Genomic DNA, 20,559 nt, shown 5'->3' on the forward strand with positions numbered 1-20,559 from the left:
GTTTTATTGATTTGATACTTTAGTAAAGGTGCTAATGCAATGGAGAGAATCCTTCCAAAAGTGTCTGGTTATTTGTGAAGCTCTTAAAAAGAAGATTCAAAGAATCCTATGTAGTGGTATGAGGTTTTGCTGTGTACCAAGATTAATGTGCCTTTTGCTTGATGACTTCTGTATTAGTACCATCAACTAGAGCACACAATACTAATTGTGTTGGAAGGAGGGGTACAGGGTTATAACATACATATAAAGAAAGGGAGTCTTGTAAGATCGAGTTAAAATAGAAAAATGTGCAAAAACCAAATACATCACAGAAAAAATGTATACAAATGGTATAAAATCTATGCCCATGACTTCACTTGTTAATGAGAAAGACTTGTTGAAACTACAGTTAGATACTATCTATCACCTACTAGAAAGAGAGAAATTCAAAAGCTTGTATTTTAATTTTGAATTAATTGTAAACACATAGTAAGTTGAATATATATATCCATGTGCTCTCACCCAGGTTCTTCCAGTACAGTATCAAAGCCAGGAAATTGACAATGGAACATTACTGTTACTAAGCTATAGACCTTATTACCTCTCACCATTAGTTTTACCTGCATTCATTTGTATTTGTATGTGGGTATATATAGCTCTATGAAATTGTATCCCATGTGTAGATGAATATAATTAACATAATCCACCACAATTAGGATACTGGACAGTTTAACACACACTTTTTTTGTATTCAAGCCCATCCTTCAATCAACCTCTGTTCCTTTCTCCTGAAAAACAGTAGTCTGTTCTCTACTAGAATCCTATCTAATAATATCCTATCTAATAATAGACAAATATGCAGATTGACCATACCTCCGACACACCCACAAGCCATGCCCACCATCCAATCAGAGCGAGTATGCAAATTAACCCAAACCAAGATGGCTACAGCCACAAAGAGCAAGGTTTCCTAGGTAACAGAGGAAGCCAAGCTTTCCGCCTGCCCTTGCCAGGCCTAGGCCTCCACTCAAGCTACAAAGTTTCAATTATAGAAGGTAAACAAATTCAAACAAATGGCGGCAGAATGGAGCTTGAGAGAGCAGGCCAGGGTTGCCGCCGGCAACAGGGGAAGCAAAGCTTTCCGCACACCCTGGCCGGGCCCACCCGCTTAAGGCAACAAAGTTTCAATTATAACCCCAACACAAATGGCTTCCGGCCTCCTCGGAGGGAGCCCCAGGCTTGGCTCTGCTCCAGGCTACAAAGTTTCAATTGTAGAAGGAAAATAAATTCCAGATACCAGGGCCTCTGCTTGGGTTGCCAGGGGGTGTGGCCGGCCTGCAAACCACCACAGGCCCCACATCCCAAGGGAACCCCCACCTGATCTGGGACGCCCTTCAGGGCAAACCAGCTGGCCCCCACCCCTGTACCAGGTCTCTATCCTATCTAATAAAAGAGTAATATGCAGATTGATCATCACTGCAACACACAATATAGCTGCCCCCATGTGGTCAAAGATCCTGCCCCCATGTGGACACAAGATGGCCACCACAAGATGGCCAGCAGGTGAGGGCAGTTGGGAGGCATCCGGCCTGCAAGGGAGGGCAGTTGAGAGGGACCAAGCCTGCAAGAGAGGGCAGTTGGAGGTGATCAACCCTGCAGGAGAGGGCAGTTAGGGGTGACCAGGCTGGCAGAGGAGGGAAGTTGGGGGCAAACAGGCTGGCAGCAGAGTGGTTAGGGGGTGATCAGGCTGGCAGGCAGAAGCAGTTAGGGGCAATCAGGAAGGCAGGCAGGCAAGCAGTTGGGAGCCAGCAGTCCTGGATTGTGAGAGGGATGTCCGACTGCCCGTTTAGGGATCCGACTGCTCACCGGGATCGGGCCTAAAAGGGCAGTCGGACATCCCTCGAGGGGTCCCATATTGGAGAGGGTATAGGCTGGGCTGAGGGACAACCCCCCCTCCGTGCAAGAATTTCGTGCACCGGGCCTCTAGTGTTATATAAGAAATCATAGTATGCAACAGTGTAATATTAACTTACTCTTTTGTTAGTCCAATTGAGGGTTTGTCAATTTTGTTGATCTAAAAATACGAACTATCAGAAATAAACTTAAACCAAGGAGGTGAAAGACTTGTATACTAAAAACTGTAAAACATAGTTAAGAGAATTCCAGGATGATACAAGTAAGTGGAAAGACATCTCACATGTGTGGATTTTAAAATTTAATGTTGTTAAAATATCTATACCACCCAAAGTGATACACATATTAAATGCAGTTCTATCAAAATCCCACCCTAAAATTCTTACGGGATCTTAAGAGACCCAGAAAAGCAAAAACAATCTTGAGAAAAAAACATGATTGGAGTCCTCACATTTCCTTATTTCAAAACATACTACACAGCAATATGTGGCATAAGGATAGATATGTAGACCAATGGCATAGAATAGAAGATCACAGAAATACACCAATACATATAAGTGCAAAATGTTTTCAATAAGGGTGCCCAAACTACACAAAAGGTAAAGAAGAGTCTCTTCAATAAATGATGCTGGGAAAACTGGATGGTCAACTACAAAAGAAAGAAGGCGGGCTCTTACCTTACACCATATACAAAAATGAACTTAAATCCATCGTAGACCTAACCATGAGACCTAAAACTATTAAACTCCTGAAGAAAATTAAGGGGAATAAATTTGAGATTTAAAACTATCTGTTTTAATATACTTCTGATTTTATGACTTGGTAATGTTTTCAAAGAGGTGATGTGTCTATCTAAAAAACTAGGAGTTAAAAGAGCAGTACTTTTCTACTTAAAATAAAAATTTTAGGGCTAATTTCTTTGCCATACAGCTGTGTGTTTTTAATCTATTAAGTTGTTTTTCCTTGTTTTATTCCAATCACGGGCAAGAATTTTTTTAGAAGGCCATAACACAATAAGAGCTATATGTTTCTGTCATTGGATAAAGCTCTACATAGCTGTTTTTATTTTATTTGCTGCTGCTGTTGTTTTGTGAACCTACACTTCAAGAAATGATTTTCTCTGTCACCTATAGTCAAGTTAACCAACTGTTTAGCATTATATGATTGATCTGCTGGGGTCTTATTATATCGTTTCCTCATTCCTGAAGTGGTATTTTCACTTTTTAGTGACAAGAATAATCTTACAATAAAATGGAAGCATGTTATTTAGTCACAGACATTGTGGTGTAACTGTGTATATCTTCAAACTCAGTAATTGGTGATTAAAGGTTAACTTCCATTTGCCTCTTTATTTTTGTAAAGGTTCTTGTGAGCGAGGATTCTGACAGTGATGGTATCGTGGCCCACTTCCCGGCTCATGAAAAACCAGTGTGCTGTATGGCTTTTAACATAAGTGGTATGTTTGTTTTTCCCCATTTATGTCATGGGCTTTCCAATTGATTTTTTGGGAAATGGAATATCTGAAACACGAATCTCGTTTTTCTTCTGTGTGCCAGTGTATATAACAAAAGCAAGTAGTTTCAGTAACTGGTTATTGAATGAATGAGTTTATAATAAAATTTAGAAATCATCCTGTAAACATTAGCTTTACCCATAATAACGTGGTGAAAGCAGCAGTCGGTAAACAGTGTTGTTGAATTGCATTAATTTCTGAATTATAATTAAGCCAAGAACTTCAGTATTTCAATCAACATATTAATGTATGTGAATGGAATTTTCTTTGTAACTTCAAGTTTCTTTTTAATGTCACATTTTATAAACTAGTTTACTTACATTTCCCCCCCGTTTTCTTGTGGTGTTTTTGTTTTTCTGGTTCTTCTTAAAGCATGTGGTAAGGAGAGATGTTAAAGCTATGTGGAATGCCCTATTACCTTTTGTTTTCCCCCCAACTTTTTATTATAAAATGTTTCAAACATAAGAACAGATATAAAGGTTAGTATAATAATGACCCACATATCACCACCTTGATTAAACAGGTGTTCATATTTTAATGTATGTTATATATATGTATGTGTAGTTTGCTGAACCATTTTAAGTTCCACACATTATAACATTTCACCCATCACAAATGAACTATGCATTTCCTAAGAATAAAGACCCCTTTCTATATAACCACAAATTATATATTAGTTCAGAAAACTAACATACTATATTATCTAATATCCAAGCCAAATTTAAAATTCCCCTGGCTGGGTAGCTCAGTTGATTGGAGTGTCATCTCATACACCAGTCGGGGCACATTTGGGAGGCAACCAGTGCATGTTTCTCTCTCACACTGATGCTTTTCTCTCTGTCTCTGTCTCTGTCTCTCTCTCTCTCTCTCTCTCTGTTTCCCTCTCTTTTCCTTTTTATCTCTCTTCCCCTCTCCCTTTCCCACTCTAAAAACAATAAACATATCATTGGGTGAGGATTAAAAAAAAAATCCCCAATGGTCTCAAAAGTGTATTCTCCAGCTACTTCAAACTAAGTTCTAATTAAAGTTCACTTCTTACATTTTGTCATATCTCTTTGGGTCCTTTTAATCCAACATATAACTTCCACCTTTTCTTTTTTTGCAGTGCCCAGACCAGTTATCCTATGCAAATTCTGTACTTGTCATATTTTTTTCATTATAATAATGTTTTCCTTATTCCGTAAAGAGGCTTTTAAATAACATTCAGGCTAAGGATTTTTTTTTAAAACATCTTAAGTATTACTGTCTACATCATTTCATCCCAACAAGAGACATATATTAGTAATATCAGGTTGTCTTGCAATTTATGATACTGTGTTTGATCACATGGAGAAGTTAGTGACCCATCAAATGTCTGCATATTGGAGAGAGGTTTCTCTTGTGGAGATTAGCAAGTTATCTGCAGAGTGTTATTTTGGCCTCATTTTTGAAACAACTTTTTACTTAATAGTTTTGTTACATTGAAGGCTATATCATAATGGTGGTTTTTCTGATTGTATTGTGTTTTCTGCATTGATTATCTGCTATTCTTCTATCAAAATTTTTTTCTTTCATCAACCAGTAATGAACCACAGTTATCCTGTATGTAAAAGGCAGAGATTAAATGCTTAATTCTTTCTCTTTAATTACCAATTTTCATTGTTAGGAATTGGTTTAATACTTCCAGTGGCGGAATTCTACTCCAGTGGAATTAATTTTAAAATACTTTGTTCATAAATAAAATTGTTCTCTTGCTTTCAGAGCTGAAATAGTCTTCATAAATTTACAGTCCTTTTAGATCTTATTTCTTTGGTTGATGTGTCTGAAGAGACTGCCATTTTATCTTATTCTGCAGAAATGATCCTATTAGTTAAACTTGATGTAAAGATCCATCTTTCCCTTCTTCTCAAATAAAGAATGATGGTAAGCAGATAATATAGAGTACTTTGAATAATCTTTCTTCTAATATCTTAATTAGTCATTTTTGATAGAGAGGAAGATTTTTGTAGTGATTGTTGATCAGTAGGATTGATTTAATTAATGAAGACAATGATTTATTGAAGTGCTCTGAATGTTGTGGGAATTAAGTTAAATTTGAAGAAAGAGTCTGGAAGTTCTGTTCCTTATAGCACTCCACTTGGAGTAACCAGTATGACTCATTTTGATAGGCCATCTGTTATGTCAGATCTCCTTTGTATTAATGTATATTTCACATTACCCTAGTCAGAATGCTTCAGACACTTGAAGCTGTATTTTTTCCTATCTATAACTTTCTTTTATAATAAGAACATATTATATAACATAAAGAATGTAATTAACCCTATCATTGTCTAGCAATTAATTCTAGAAAACTATTGTTTCTTTTCTATGGTTTTATAACTTTGATCTACATTTGCCTTTGAATTCTGTTTGAACTCCCCAATTTGTATTTTTATGATAAGATTTAAAATTTTTATATTTATACCTACTTTTTTTTTGCATTTATGGATCATATAGTAATCATTTCTTTAAATATTTGTTTACCTAGTTAGCCTATGAGTTCCAGTTTACATTTGGATTCATTCTTGGTTTATATTCTGTGGGTTTTGACAAATATGTAGTGACATATATCCACCAGTATAATACTACTCCGTATAGTTTCACTCCCCTAAAAATCCCCTTTGCTCTGCTTGTTCATTCCTCCCTCCTTTGAACCCCGACAACCACTGATTTTTCCACTGTTTCCATATTTTCGGTTTTTGCAGAATGCCATATATTGGAGTCTTACAGTAGGTAGCCATTTCAGATTGCCTTCTTTTACTTACTAATATGCACTTCCTCCATCTCTTTTTATGCCTCGATTGCACATTTCTTTTTATGTTATTCTCTAAATATTTTTTATGGTTCAAAATTATGGCAAGCCTATATTTTAACATATGAACAAAAATCATATATTTTAAGTATTTTACTTTGTCTTTTAAAAAATATTAGTCTTTGAAAGAGGTTTCTAGGCTTCACCATGTTGTTAAAAAGTTCATTGCACAAAAAATGTTTGAGTCCATGCATGATTTTCAACTAACACATTAGAAACGAACTCTTTCTTTTAACTGGAGACTCCATTCACATTGCCTGGCTCAGTCATGGTGATTCAGAGAGAGTCACCACCCATGGAGTTTTGCTGGTGTGATAGGGACTTAAGGAAGGAGAGTCCTTTTTGGAGTTAGGAGAGCCTGCTAGGAGATGAGATGAATTCTAACTTGGTCTTTGATTATTGGGCAACATTCTTCAAGGGGAATTCAGTTCTAAACTGGAACCTAAAAGATAATTAGCTAGGAAATAATGATTCAGTGCCTGGCATATAACGAAATATTAGTTGAGTGAAAGAGGCAAGAAAAATATTGCACGTTCAACATGGATTGTGAAGCAGAATCTATACCATGGACTGATCAATTTCTTATGTGGTAGAGATATTTCAATGCATCGTCATTTATGCAACATTTTATAAATGCTTTGTGCCTATTTAAATATTTGAATTAAATGGAGGGTTCATAACTCAGCAACCACTCACAAAATTGGTCTGCAAAATATAGATGCTGGTAGGCAGAGATTTCATACATTTGCTTATAATTTATCTTGGTTATTTACTGTTCAGCTCTTAGTATTTTTACTATTCAGAATATGACTGATATTGCTTGAGTGTGGCACAAGTGTATATATAAAATATTTAATTCTCAATGATTTGAAAGGCTTGTTTGTTTGTGTGTGTGAGTGTTTTTTTGTTTTTTTTCTTAAAGCTGGTCGGCAGCCTACCAGAGAATGGCTATGGCTGCCAACTATACAGCTCCTAACATTAGGTGACATTTTATTTGTCAAGTTTCTGTATCATGTTTCTTGTTTTACCCAACCCTCCTAGATTAAGATAGAAATACATACATAAGAATTATTTGAGTTAAGAAGCTGCATTGCCATTTGTAAATGCATGGATACCTTAGTAGATGTTATTTATTCCATTTAACTATTTATGTTACAGTTTAAAAAATATTTTTGGGAGATTAAATGATGAATTTTCTATCAACCTTTATATAATTCCTTCTCTGTAAATTTACTTATGTTATAAAATGAGGCAGTTTTCTGTTCTCTGGCTGAATTATTTTTGTTAGCTTCTGAACATTTATTAATTGGTATTTTGTACACATAAGTACTGTATGAAGTGGTCCTTCACACAGTACTTACCATTTTTTATTTAAATTGGCCTTTTCCAAAATATAACTTATAGATTCTCCAATAACATCCTCCAGTTTTTTTTTACATATATCATACATATTTTTAATTTTTTTCATACTTCTAAATTTATACCAATAAGTTTTAACTCTTTTAATAATAGTCTATTTGGTTAAAGGTTTTTTCATAGGGACTGTAGTGTGGGCAATAATAACCATAGTGTTTACAAGTTTAGGGAAATTCATTAAAACAAAAAACAGATCTTTTTTTTTTAATTTTTATTTTTTTATATATTTAATTGATTTTTACAGAGAGGAAGGGAGAGGGATAGAGAGTTAGAAACATCGATGAGAGAGAAACATCGATCAGCTGCCTCCTGCAGACCCCCTACTGGGGATGTGCCCGCAACCAAGGTACATGCCCTTGACCGGAATCGAACCTGGGACCCTTCAGTCCACAAGCCGATGCTCTATTCACTGAGCCAAACCGGTTTCAGCCCAGATTGATTTTTTTTAGATGACAGAACTATTAAAATGTCCTGGACATCAGAATTCAAGAATAAACCAGACCTGTTGTCCACATTAAAAGCAATGTAATATGTACATGTTGGAATAACTCTAAAAGTGAATTAAGGGGATAAAGTAGGTTGTGTGAGTCAGTGGCATGAGGTTCAATCTTATATGGGACCACTCAGAAAAGAAATTAAGGGATGCCATTAAATAGAGCTGTGAAACTTTTAGTTCAGCAGCTGCATTCAGTTTGTTTTTCAATTTCTCCTTCCCATTCTTGTTTATTAGCTGTGACTCTGAGTCCTGAATTAAAACACATATTTTAATGGCAACATTTATGATTTGGTTGGAAGTGCCAGGAAGGCCTCCAAGTTTAGATCTGGGCAGCTTCAATATTGGTGGTATAAGTTCCTTTCAATTATTTAGATACACAGTGAATACCAATTTCTAGGGAACTTTTAAAATAAAATTAATACACTTTTTAAAAGCAGTTTTAGGTTCCAGCAAACAAGTGGAAAGTACAGAAAAGTCTCTCTCTCTCACACACACATAACCTCCTATACTACCAAAATGCCACACCACAGGGGTAGTTTTGTTATAATCATGAATCTATATTGATACGTCATTATCAATCAAAATCTTTAGTTTACATTAAGGTTCACTGTTGGTGGTTTTACATTCTGTGGGTTTTGACATATTAATATTGATATGTATCCACCTTTGCAGATACAGAATAGTTTTACTACCCTAAATTTTTTTTTTTTTAATTCAAATTTGGGACTTCTTAGTTACTGTTTATTTTCTTTTCCTTTTTTTCAGTCATTATTTTTTTAAACATTCTCTCTGCTTCTTGTTTTCCTCTTCTTTCCTTTGGAACTCCATGATTCATAGATTCATCTCCTTGATGGTATCCCACAGGTCTCAGAGGCTCTGTTAATATTATTCGTTCTTTTCAAAATACTATCCTTCCTTTCTTCCTTTCTTTCTTTTTTTTTTTTTTTTAGTATTTTAATTTCTGCTTGTTTTTATTATTATTATTTTTGGGTGGGGGTATAACTTTTTATTTATTTATTATTAAGGTATTATATTTGTACATATCTTACCATTGCCCCGATATCCTTCCTTTCTTGAATTCTTTTTGTACTTTTATCAATAAAGTACACACTTTTGTGGGTTATTTTTGGGTTCTCTGATGAAGATGACCGCTTTTAGCTATTTCCTGTCTGGGAATATCTGTATTTTTTCCCATAGTTTTGATAAGTATTTCAACTAGAGATGATATTTTAGTTTGACCCCCCCCCCCCTTGCCAACAACTGTCAGCTGTCTGTCTTTGTTCACAGCTTTTGGCATTATTAATCTAATCCTCTTGATTGCTTGCATACAGAATTGCATTTTTTGGGGGGCAGAATTCTAATCTGTGGTGTTAGCTCAAATGGAGCCTTTGGAAGTTTTTCTAAAGGTCGGTGCCTTCTCCTTACCCTCAGCTATTGTGGATTGCTCTCTTTCCGGCTGTTTTGTCTGAGGTGAGAGCAGCTGCTTCTGTTTAGGTGTTTTTATACAGAACTTTCAAATAGATTTTTAAGTGCTTTGATTTTTGTTGTTTATCAGTTTGTTTTTGTCATAGGGCAAGAACAACAGCTTCTTTTGATTTTACAAATTCAGTCCAAAAGCCTCTGCGCTGGTCATTCAAGTGTGTAAAATGTTCTCTAGGACACTGGTTTATACCACAACCTTTGTACATGTATTAGTCAGCTTGGGCTGCCATAACAAAACACTGTAGACTTGATGGCTTAAACAACAGAAATTTATTTTTGGACAGTTCAAGATCAAGGTTCCGGATGATTTGGTTTCTAGCAAATGGTCACCACCTGGCTCTGAGCTTGCATAGCCTTTCCTCGGTGGAGCAGGGAGAAAGAAAGAGGTGGCTCTCTTCCTGTAAGATGCTAATGCTATCAGGTCAGAGCCTCTCCATTGTGACCTGATATATAGACACTTAATTTAGGAGCCCTCATCTCCATGTATTGCCACCCTGGGTTTTTAGAGTTTCAATATATGAATTTTGGAGCTACACAAACATTCAATCCATAATAGTACTTTTGAGAATCATTGTTACTCTTAGTTTTTAAAACATCTTATTTGACCACAGCCCAATTCTAGGTTATTCTGTTTAGCTGTGATTGTTGCAGCATACACATACTTAATTCCACTTTAAGGTATTCAGTTATTTTGTAAGATATTAAATGTTAATGATACTTCTGTCTTTAAACAACTTCCTTATTGCTCTGAGTGTATTGTCTGAAAGCCTGGTACAAGTGACTGATGGCTTCAACCAGGTCTACATTTTCCCTCCAACATTTATCTATAGTAGATATTTTTCAGCTGCTTAAACATGTTACATCATTTTCCCTCTGCCTAAAATCTTTTTTGACCTGGCTAACTCTTATTTACCACTTGAGTCCCATTTTTAAATATTATTTTAGGAAGACTTACCTGACCCTATATAAAATGTCATTCTCCCCCCGTCCCTGCTGCCCCCACTTCACGTTGCCACTTAATTGAGCAAGTTACTTTATCTGCTTGGATCACTCCCAGTACTTTAAATTCCTCATTAGTAAAATGAGGACCAATATACTGAGACCTCAATAAATATTAACTGTTGCCTTCATTATTATTAATACTCTCATCCTAGTTTTTTATTTATTTACTAGAGGCCCGATGCATGAAAATTTGTGCAAGAGTAGGCCTTCCTTCCCCTGGCTGTTGGCACCGGCTTCCCTCCGGCACCTGGGACCCACGTTTCCCTCCGGCCCCACCGGCAGGCACCCAGGACCTGGGTGGCTTCCCTCCAGCCCTGGATTCATCCAGAAGGATGCCCGAACTAATTAGCAAATTACCCTTTTATTATTATAGATACCCCTCAAAAATATCTTTTTGAAATATTTTCTGCTAGAGATGAGCAGAAAATATTGTGCTTTTATTTTGTCCCTGAGGTTTTTTTACTCTGACAATTTTCACGAGTTGATAGTAAGTATATCTCTCTATATAAAAGCCTAATATGGTAATTGTCCCTCTGACAGTTCAACCATTGTGCCAGTCGCTATGAAGCGCACTGATTACCAGGCAGCAGGTGCTCCGGCCGGTATGTTGGCTTGCTGCTGGGGTCTGGCTGATTGGGACTGGGTGAGACGGGCCAGACATGCCCTGGACACTTCCTGCGGTCCTTCCCCGGCCCCGATTGTGCACTGGTGGGGTCCCTTGGCCTGGCCTGCACCCTCTCGAAATCTGGGACCCCTCGGGGGATGTTGGAGAGCTGGATTCGGCACCAATCCCTGCAGGCCAGGCCGAGGGACCCCACCAGTGCATGAATCCGTGCACCGGGCCTCTAGTATTGAATAATTACATTAATTAATAGTTTCTTTCCCTATTATTATAATCATGGAGATACTATGGCAGGGCAGAGGTAAAGCATTAATGCAATGTAATTAGTCATTTGTTGAGTAAAACCAATTTATATCTAATTGTGGTTCCAGTAAGAATTATCTTCCTCCCTAAATTGTGGGAGTGATCTATCTTGTAGAAGCTACATTATATTTATGTAACTAAATTCACTAGATTGGCATATTGCTAATTATATTGCCTTTGACATCAAATAAAATAAGTATTCTTTATTAATTAAATTAGATATTAGAAGCATATGAAAGACATTCTCAACTCTGCAGTAAGTCTGACATTTCTGAAACAGACCTGCTGTCTTTAATTTGGTAAATAATTGATCTGCTGTCCAGAAGCATTATTTCTGCCAGCTGAGTAGCTGAGAGCTGTGAATTGCAACACATCTACATTTTAAATAATTACCTTTTCTTGGCAGGGAAGTTGTTTTTCCATCCATTAATAAGACAAAAATGAATGTTGGGTGTCTAGTAAAATAGATTAAACATGGACCCCTTTGGGTGTGTGACTATATCTTTAAGAGACTTTACATTTTTCTGGTTACGTAAATGCTGTATATTGAAAGGTGATGGTGGTCCTGGATTAATCAGTAGGAAAGTTTAAGTTGAAGATTTTTTTTATGCACAGAGTTCTCTCCCTACCTACCCCTCTTCCCATTGATCACAGCAGGTGGTCAAGTGGTCTTGATTTTTGTGAATATCTAAAATGCTTCACAGATTAACAGAATTATGTGGCTTCAGATTTTCCCTCTAACAGTTCTGGTGTATCACTGCCAGTCACACTGTGTCACTCACACTGCAAAGGCAGCTTGAAGAGCTTATTGCTTTTTCTCCCACCAAAGAAGGGGGTGTTTCTTTAGGTCTGTAGTTACTCTCTTGTTTTGTCATCTTGTAAACTGCTGGATATGATGTGTCTTACTTGTGCAGTGAATTAGCCCCTGAGGGATTTCTTCTCTTTGCTCTATGCTCAGTGTAGGACTAGACCTGTATGAGAGTCAGAGGGAACCTTGCAGGTTTGACTCATCAAGCCTGGGGCCCACTGTACTTTAGGGTCCCCCCAAAATGATTCATCCCTTTTAAGAGCAAAAAAGTATATAAACTTTTGGGTTACAGGAATGCTTTAATATACAATTAAAACAAACAACTGTAGTCATAAAATGTAATTTTAAATAATTTTTCATGGAATAGGGGTCCTGTGAAGAAAAAAAAAAAAATGTCCAGGGTTCATGAAAGTCCTAAGGCAACCCTGGTCCTGGGTGTCCATCAGTAAGGAAGCTCCCTCCTTCCTCCCATCCCTCACTGCCCAGTAATCATAGTTAATTTAGCAAAGGTACTCAATTAAAGCTGAAGGAACTAATGAAAGCTGTGAGTGACTTGCTATATACAAATGTGAAGTAGACATATATACCTATAACACCATAACTGATCACCAAGAAAATACAGCATATTAAAACTGTGAGAAATGACCAAATACTCACTGAAATGATTACAATTTAAAAAGACCAACAATACAATATTGATGAGATTATGGAGCTTATGTTACATGCCGCTTTGGAGAAACATTTTTGCGGTATCTTGTGAAGTTAAACATACATATGATGCAGCAATTCCACTTTATTTTACCTACGAGAAGAGAAACAAACGTCCACACAGAGGCTTGTACTTAAATCTTCATAGGGGTTTCATTCACAATAGCCCAAAACTGGAAATAATTGCTGAATGGATATATAAACTTTCATGTATCCGTATAATGGAACTGCTCAGTAATATAAATCAATGAATGGGCTCCTGCTACCCGCAGCAGATAGGGCTAGCAAAATTTTGTGTGATTACGTTTACATGGAATTCTAAAGCAGGCAATATTGATTCATAATGATAGAATGCCAATCAGTGGTTTCCTGGGACCATGGAATGGGGAGGGGATGGTCTGCAAGTGGACACAAGGATATTATTTTCACATGTTCTCTATCTTGATTATGGTGGAGTTTCATAGCTGTACATACTTGTCAGACTCATGAAACTGTTCACTTACTTTGAGTGCATTTATTGTATATAAATGATGGATTAGTAGAGGTTAATAAAGTTTGAAAATATTCTGGCATTTGACAAATACAGTCAACCACTTGGAAAAATAAGATTACATATAGATACATACCACTTTCCTATATGTCTATTGGATGAACAGACTGTTGAAAATAATAGAACACTTAATATGAAAACCCATTGGCTATAGCTAAAGATACCTTCAGAACTTAAAAAATTTCTTGATACAAAATGAAAGAATGAAAACACATTAATTATTTAAATAAAGATGTTAGGACATTTAACTTTCTCCTAAAAATGAAGGAGGGTGGACTTAAAAAGTTATAAAACATGTGAGCTAATTGTTGATTTTAGACTTTTCCACATGGAACAAATGAATAAGTGCCATGTCAGAGATTTTGTTGTAACTTATCTTGGTTCTTATGTGCAACTTTTGGAAGGGATCAAATGAATCATCTTGTTTTTTTCCTTTGATAGTGTTTATTTCAATGCCTTTAATGGCATTATCAAGCATAAATTTTAGAAAGTCTTAATATATTATGGGCCACAAATGTGGAAGAATAAAATATAGATTAGTGGCATCTTTAAGCAGCTTAAGAACTGTGGTAATATTAATGCTGCCCATAGGGAGACTTTGAGACCATTGCTTTAAGTATTCCTATTCATCTTAAAGGTTTTATTAATCAGACTTTAATAGGCTATGATATTATAGTGGTTTTATGTAATTTGAAGACCTAGTAGATTTTGACCAGTACTAGGATTCTGTTTCTTTACTTTTATGTTTATAAATATGACTAGTAGCTTTAAAAATTTAAATAATTTGGAAGTTTTAATCTCCACAGATATTGATGGGAAAGTATTAAATTTACAAGAATTAATACCAAAACAAAATTATTTTGAGTGATATAATCTGAAATCCTGTAAAGATTTCTATTTAACCAAGATTATCAGTGTTCATGTCTTTTTTTGGAGGAGAGTGTGAATAGCTGGTAATTTGTCTTCCAGTTCATATGTGTGCATGTGATAAAGAAACGTACAATTAGGTAGGTGTTATAAATAGGATATGGCAAAAAGACATACCTACTCATGTTTCCAAGCTTTTATAGCATATGTCCAGTGGAGGTTTGCTGCTCTTTAATTTTGCCTTTTGGGCTAACCAGCTGACGCCCAGTTGAAAAGACTTATGTTCTTATGAGGCCGCAAAAGCCTTAATGTTCAGTCTCCAGCCTCAGGTTTTGGAGAACGCCATGTACCATCAGCAGCTTCAGTTTCCACCCTCTAATGCTAACGCTCATCTATCAAACTTGAGGCTGAGAGTGAGGGAGAGGAAGCTTCCAGATAAACATACAACAGCGCCTAAACAGCTAATCACACTAGGCTTCCGCTTCCAGGCCCTATAATTAGAAGTCCTTCTTTTCCTTGTATTCCCAGATGACGCAAATGCATTTTGTGGCTTGGCACCTCATTTGGGGCGTAGGTTTAGTTTATGGCCAGGCTAGTCTGGTTTAGTCTTCTGATGCTGCATAAATAGTTCTCAAGCCACAGTCTACTCTGTACAAGTTTTTCCTTTTATGTATATCTGCTTTGTAACTTGTTTTCTAGAAGGAAAAAAAAGGCTTGTCATTTCTCCCAGCAGAATGTGTGCAACAGAGGAAATTATAAATTAAAAGAAAGCACATGATTGTGTAGTACTACACAAGCTATTTCTTCCCTTCCTCTCTGCTCTTTCAAGTTTTCCTCCATCATTTAAAATTTTGTCAAAAAAAATTAAGCTAACTTCTGGATTATGGAAGCCACATTTGTGTGGAGAAGTGGAAAAAGAAAAGTTTAAGATAGGATATACAGAAGATAATAAGTATAAATTTTCAAATGGGTAGTCCTCTAAAAATTTGAATTTGTTTACATAGAAAGATAGATATTAACATCAGTTTCAAAAACAGGAGCATATTGAAAGTGTTCATTTGAATGCTTATTTTGAGTAAAATATTGATCTGTAATTCTAAAAGAAATGAAGTTTATCTTCAGTAGGGGAGTGATATGTTTGTGTTATAAATGCAGCTTCACTATAATTCCTGTCAGAATGATGTTTCCATTAAATAGGCTGTCATATGCATAAAATAGCTTTGTTGTGGAAAAGTAGAGTCAAAACCTAGTAGTGGAATTGTGATAATGGAAACAGTATGACTCAGCAAAAAAATGGGAGTAAAGAAATATTGTCCACAAAAGGACAATAAAACATTCATGCCCAATCTTAGCAATTTATTGTTTGCATAACATCAACAATATGGAAAGAATGTAAAGTTGTCAATGGCATTATGTCCATAGCTAGGTGCAGGGTGAGAGGCAATCCTAATAAAGAGGGAATATGCTAATTGACTGCCACACCCTCACAAGATGGTGGCACCCACAGCCACAAGATGGCGGTGCCCAGTCCCCTCAGCCCCGCCTCATCCAGCCTCAGTCCCTCAGTCCCCTCAGCCCCGCAGGGGAAGGCAGTTGGGGGCGATTGGGCTGGCAGGGGAGGGCAGTTGGGGACAATCATGCCGGCAGGGGAGCAGTTAGGCGTCAATCAGGTTGGCAGGGGAGCGGTTAGGGGACAATCAGGCAGGCAGGTGAGTGGTTAGGAGCCAGCTGTCCTGGGATTGGGCCTAAACTGGCAGTCAGACATCCCCTGAGGGGTCCCAATTTGGAGAGGGTTCAGGCTGGGCTGAGGGACACCCCTCCCCCCCAGCTCCGTGCACGAATTTCATGCACCGGGCCTCTAGTGTTATATAAACGGTTATAGATTTGGATAGATTTCAATAAATAACACTTTTCATATTTAAAATGTGTTTTCCTGGAAATAACCAGTGCATCAGCATCTAGTATGTTATTTTTTAAATCTAATGTGGTGAGTAGGCCTATACCATATATTAGCCAAGTAAATAGCAAACTCAAATATACTTCACCTTTCCATTTAAATGCCTACCATATCTTTCCACAGGTGCTTAATATTCTTTCACATCTTTTCTTTCAACAAGGAAAAGTTTTAACAGTAAAGAAATGTAATAACATCTCTGGTAAAGCAGAATAAGCTAATAAACCACTTTTCCCATAGAAAAATATAAATTCTGGACAAAATATAGACTAGCACAAATTTAGCTATATGTTTATTATAATCCCTGAAACAAGAAAAAATTAAAATAAAGAGATTTATCCAAACGGTCAATAGGTAAATTAAAATTAGATATTATAAATAAAATTATCCAAAAAAGGGAAGGAAAAGCAGATAAACAAACAGAGACACTCATAAAAATAGTAAAAAATTATAAAATGGTAGATATAAATTCAACCCTACAAATAAGCTATATGTGTATGAACTTACAAGCACAATGAAAAGTCAGGGATTGAATTAAAACAACAACAACAACACACCAAAACTAGACTCCAATTGTTATCTAAAACAAAGTCATTTTAAATAGTTATATTATAAAAGTAAAAGAATGGGAAAATATTTATCATGCATACACCAATCAAAATAAAATTGTAGTGCTGGTATCAAAATCAGAAAAAAGTAGACCTCTGAACAAGGGAAATAACAGGATTAAAATGGGACATTTTCATAAGAGAGGTAATTGAACAAGAAGTTATAGCGATCCTAAATATGTATAAACCTAAAAATAAAAGCTCTAAAATTAAGGGACTTTGTATGTGTAACTGAGAAGTAACCCCAGCATATCCACAGATACATTTGGAGATGTTAATTTCTACTCAGTAATAGAATAGGAAAGCAGACAATCAACCAGTAAGTATATTGAAGACCCAAACAACATTATCAATTAACTTGAATAAATTGGTGTTTATTGAACATTCTAGGTCAAGCATGTCAAACCGAAAGGCTAACTCAGGCCAAATAAACAAGGTTTAAGTTTATGTGGGCCACACAAAAAAACAAAAGCTTCAATTTTCATAGAAATGTAGGTTTATTTTGATAGACACATGTTGAATACAAAGGGCTGAAATGAGTAAATTTCTTGTCACAATGGGATTAAACTAGAGGTTAATATGTGAAAATACCTGGAAAATACCCAAATAATGGTTAACTAAACAACATATCCTATATTCCTATATAATAAAAGGCTAATATGCAAATAGATCGAACAGCGGAGCGAAAGGTCGCTAACACGCGCACTGACACCAGGGCTGGAGCTGCCCCCGGTGGTCAGTGCGCTCCCACAGTGGGTGCACTGCTCAGCCAGAAGCTAGGCTCATGGCTGGTGAGCACAGCTCTGCAGCAGTGCTAAGGATGTCTGACTGCCAGCTTAGGCCTGCTCCTCGTGGGCCTAAGCCAGCAGTTGGACATCCTCTGAGGGCTCCCAGACTGCAAGAGAGTGCAGGCCAGGCTGAGGGATCCCCGCTCCTCGTCGAGTGCATGAATTTTGTGCACTGGGCCTCTATTCTTTAAATATCCTATGTTTTCTATACCTCTAGAAAATATTTGTAATAATGTAAAAGAAAATGCAGCATATCCAAATTTATGGACTTTAAAGCAGGCTTATAGGAAAATTTATATCAATGAATGCTTACTCCTGAAACTGTAATCTAAGTTTCCACCTTAAGAAACTTGAGATAAAAATGAGCAAATAAACTAAAGCAAGCAAAATGAGGGAAATAGTAGCAGGAGATAGTAATAGCAGAAAGAAGATAGTAGGAGGAATCCTTGAAATCAATATGTTTCCTTGAAAATATCTAACCAGACTGACCAAGAAAGAAAAAACAGAAAAGACACAAGTTGTTAATAATCTGAATGAAAAAGTGGCCATTACTAAAGACAGACCCTACAGATATTGACGGCCCTTTCCTTGAGGTACAGAAAGTAATTTACCTAAGAAGTAAATTAAAATATATAAAGTATATACAACTTTAATTTAACAAATTTTAAATAAAAATGATTAAAGAGTTCCAACATTGTAAAAATTCTCAACAAATTATGAGTAAAAAAGAATGTCCCTAAGTTGATAAAGGGCATTAATAAAAAAACACCTAAACTAGCATCGTGCTTAAAGATTGAATGCTTTCTCCTAAAACTGGAAACAACACCTGAATATTGCTTCTCACCACACCTGTTTACCCCAGAAAATGTAGTAAGTGAGGAGAGAGAAAGAAAAGGCAAGGGGTTTGGAAAAAATGAAATCAAATTATGTCCATTCACATGCTGCATGATTGTGTGTAAAGAAAATTCCATGTAATCAACATAAAAACTTCTAGACCTAGCAGAATATACAGTGAGTGTGAAAAAGGTATAAACTTAGAAACAGATAAAATAGAATTGTACTTTTATGATGATGAGAAAAAAAAAAAAGAACCTGAAAAAAAAATGCATTTTTAGAGGAAGATGTACACAAATATGGTCAGTTGACCTTTGGCATGTTGACAATAGATAACAAAGGATAAAGAATTCAGTCTCTTCAACAAATCTTGCACATCATTTGCAAAACAATTGTACATTGTTTGCAAAAAGTTAATTTGTCTGCTATCTCACACTTTGTACAAAAATTAACTCCAAATGGATGATAGACTTAAATGTAAAATAAAAGACTATGGAATTTTGACGAGAAGACATAAAAAACTTTTGTGATACTGCAGGCAGTTCAGTAAATATTATGCCAGGGAAGAGACAAGTTTTAAACTGGTGAATTAAGTAGGGTATTAGGAGTTGTTTTAGTAGATAAATTGGAGCTTAAAATTCAGGTTTGAGAAATGGCAAAAGGTGGGAGTAGGTTCCAATCATTTTCACATTCAGTTGATTAAATTTCCTATTTTAAAATGCTTGTGAACGCTCTAAATTCATACATATAAAACTTTTCTGCTAGTCGTGCGGTAACATGATAAAACAAGTATTTTCATCATTGTATATGACATGGCCTTAAGGTTTTTTAATCATACATCACTGGTAATCTTTTTCTTTGATAATATTTTAAAGCATGCTGAGTACTTTGTGAAAATATTTCATCCATATGCATAATCGTTTTTATTTTTACCCTTTTTTTGGTATGTCCTACAGGAATGCTTCTAGTCACAACAGATACTCTTGGCCATGACTTTCATGTCTTCCAAATTCTGACTCATCCTTGGTCCTCATCACAAAGTGCTGTCCATCATCTATACACTCTTCACAGGGGAGAAACTGAAGCCAAAGTAAGTTGTATAATTTTCAGAAGGTTTTTCTTTGTTTAAAATGATGCCTAATCTAGCTGGTTATTTATATCATATTGGAGCTTAATATTAGTGAGAATATACTTGGTAATAGAATGGTTCAGATAAGAAAAAATATTTATTCTATTTTGATCCAATAAATACATAAGCAGTAGGTGAACAATTCAATGAATGTTCAAACTCTGTAATTCAATTGATATCCATATTTCCAGGCCTTTTTCTAGGAATTTTGATTCTATGTACATGCACATGTGTATACATAAACAGACATATATATGTAAGCACATACATATTCACATATATACAAAATAATTGAGTTTTTGGTGTATATGACTATATGGATATTACTCTGTGGATACCAGGGCCAGTTCACTATGGCTAGTTAGAAGCAGTTATACACTTCTGTCCCCAGCTGGGACTTACATTGATGTGAAATCATCCACAGTGGGAGTGTTTACATCATGGAAATCAGCAAACACTACAAGTCAGAGTACATCTTTTTTCTTAGGGAGCCAGTTTTTAACATTTAACAGCACTCCACTGCGCACACATGCATGAGGGCATGCAAGCACACACACACACACACATGCACACATGTCTATATACTAGTATATACTTTACTGAGCGTTTGTATTAGACATTATGCTAAGGGAAGGTTTACATTTCTTGTATCAATATCTATAATAATAAAAGGGTAATATGCTAATTAGACCAGTTCCTGACGAAGCCGGGGCTGGAGGGAAGCCAGCCTGGGTCCCGAGTGCCTGTGGGCGACTG

The 20,559-nt window shown here is 36.2% G+C and overlaps 1 protein-coding gene across 1 annotated transcript in view; it reads left to right on the forward strand.

Moving 5' to 3' along the window:
• The window catches only part of BCAS3 (BCAS3 microtubule associated cell migration factor), a 464,879-nt gene that overhangs the window by 111,568 nt on the left and 332,752 nt on the right, over window positions 1-20,559 (forward strand). The window contains exons 13-14 of the mRNA XM_028157532.2: window positions 3,256-3,349; window positions 19,631-19,764. Coding sequence (XP_028013333.1) covers window positions 3,256-3,349; window positions 19,631-19,764 — 228 coding nt within the window. The remainder of the gene's footprint in view (window positions 1-3,255; window positions 3,350-19,630; window positions 19,765-20,559) is intronic.

Source organism: Eptesicus fuscus, chromosome 20, assembly GCF_027574615.1.
Source record: "Eptesicus fuscus isolate TK198812 chromosome 20, DD_ASM_mEF_20220401, whole genome shotgun sequence".
Lineage (NCBI taxonomy): Eukaryota > Metazoa > Chordata > Mammalia > Chiroptera > Vespertilionidae > Eptesicus > Eptesicus fuscus.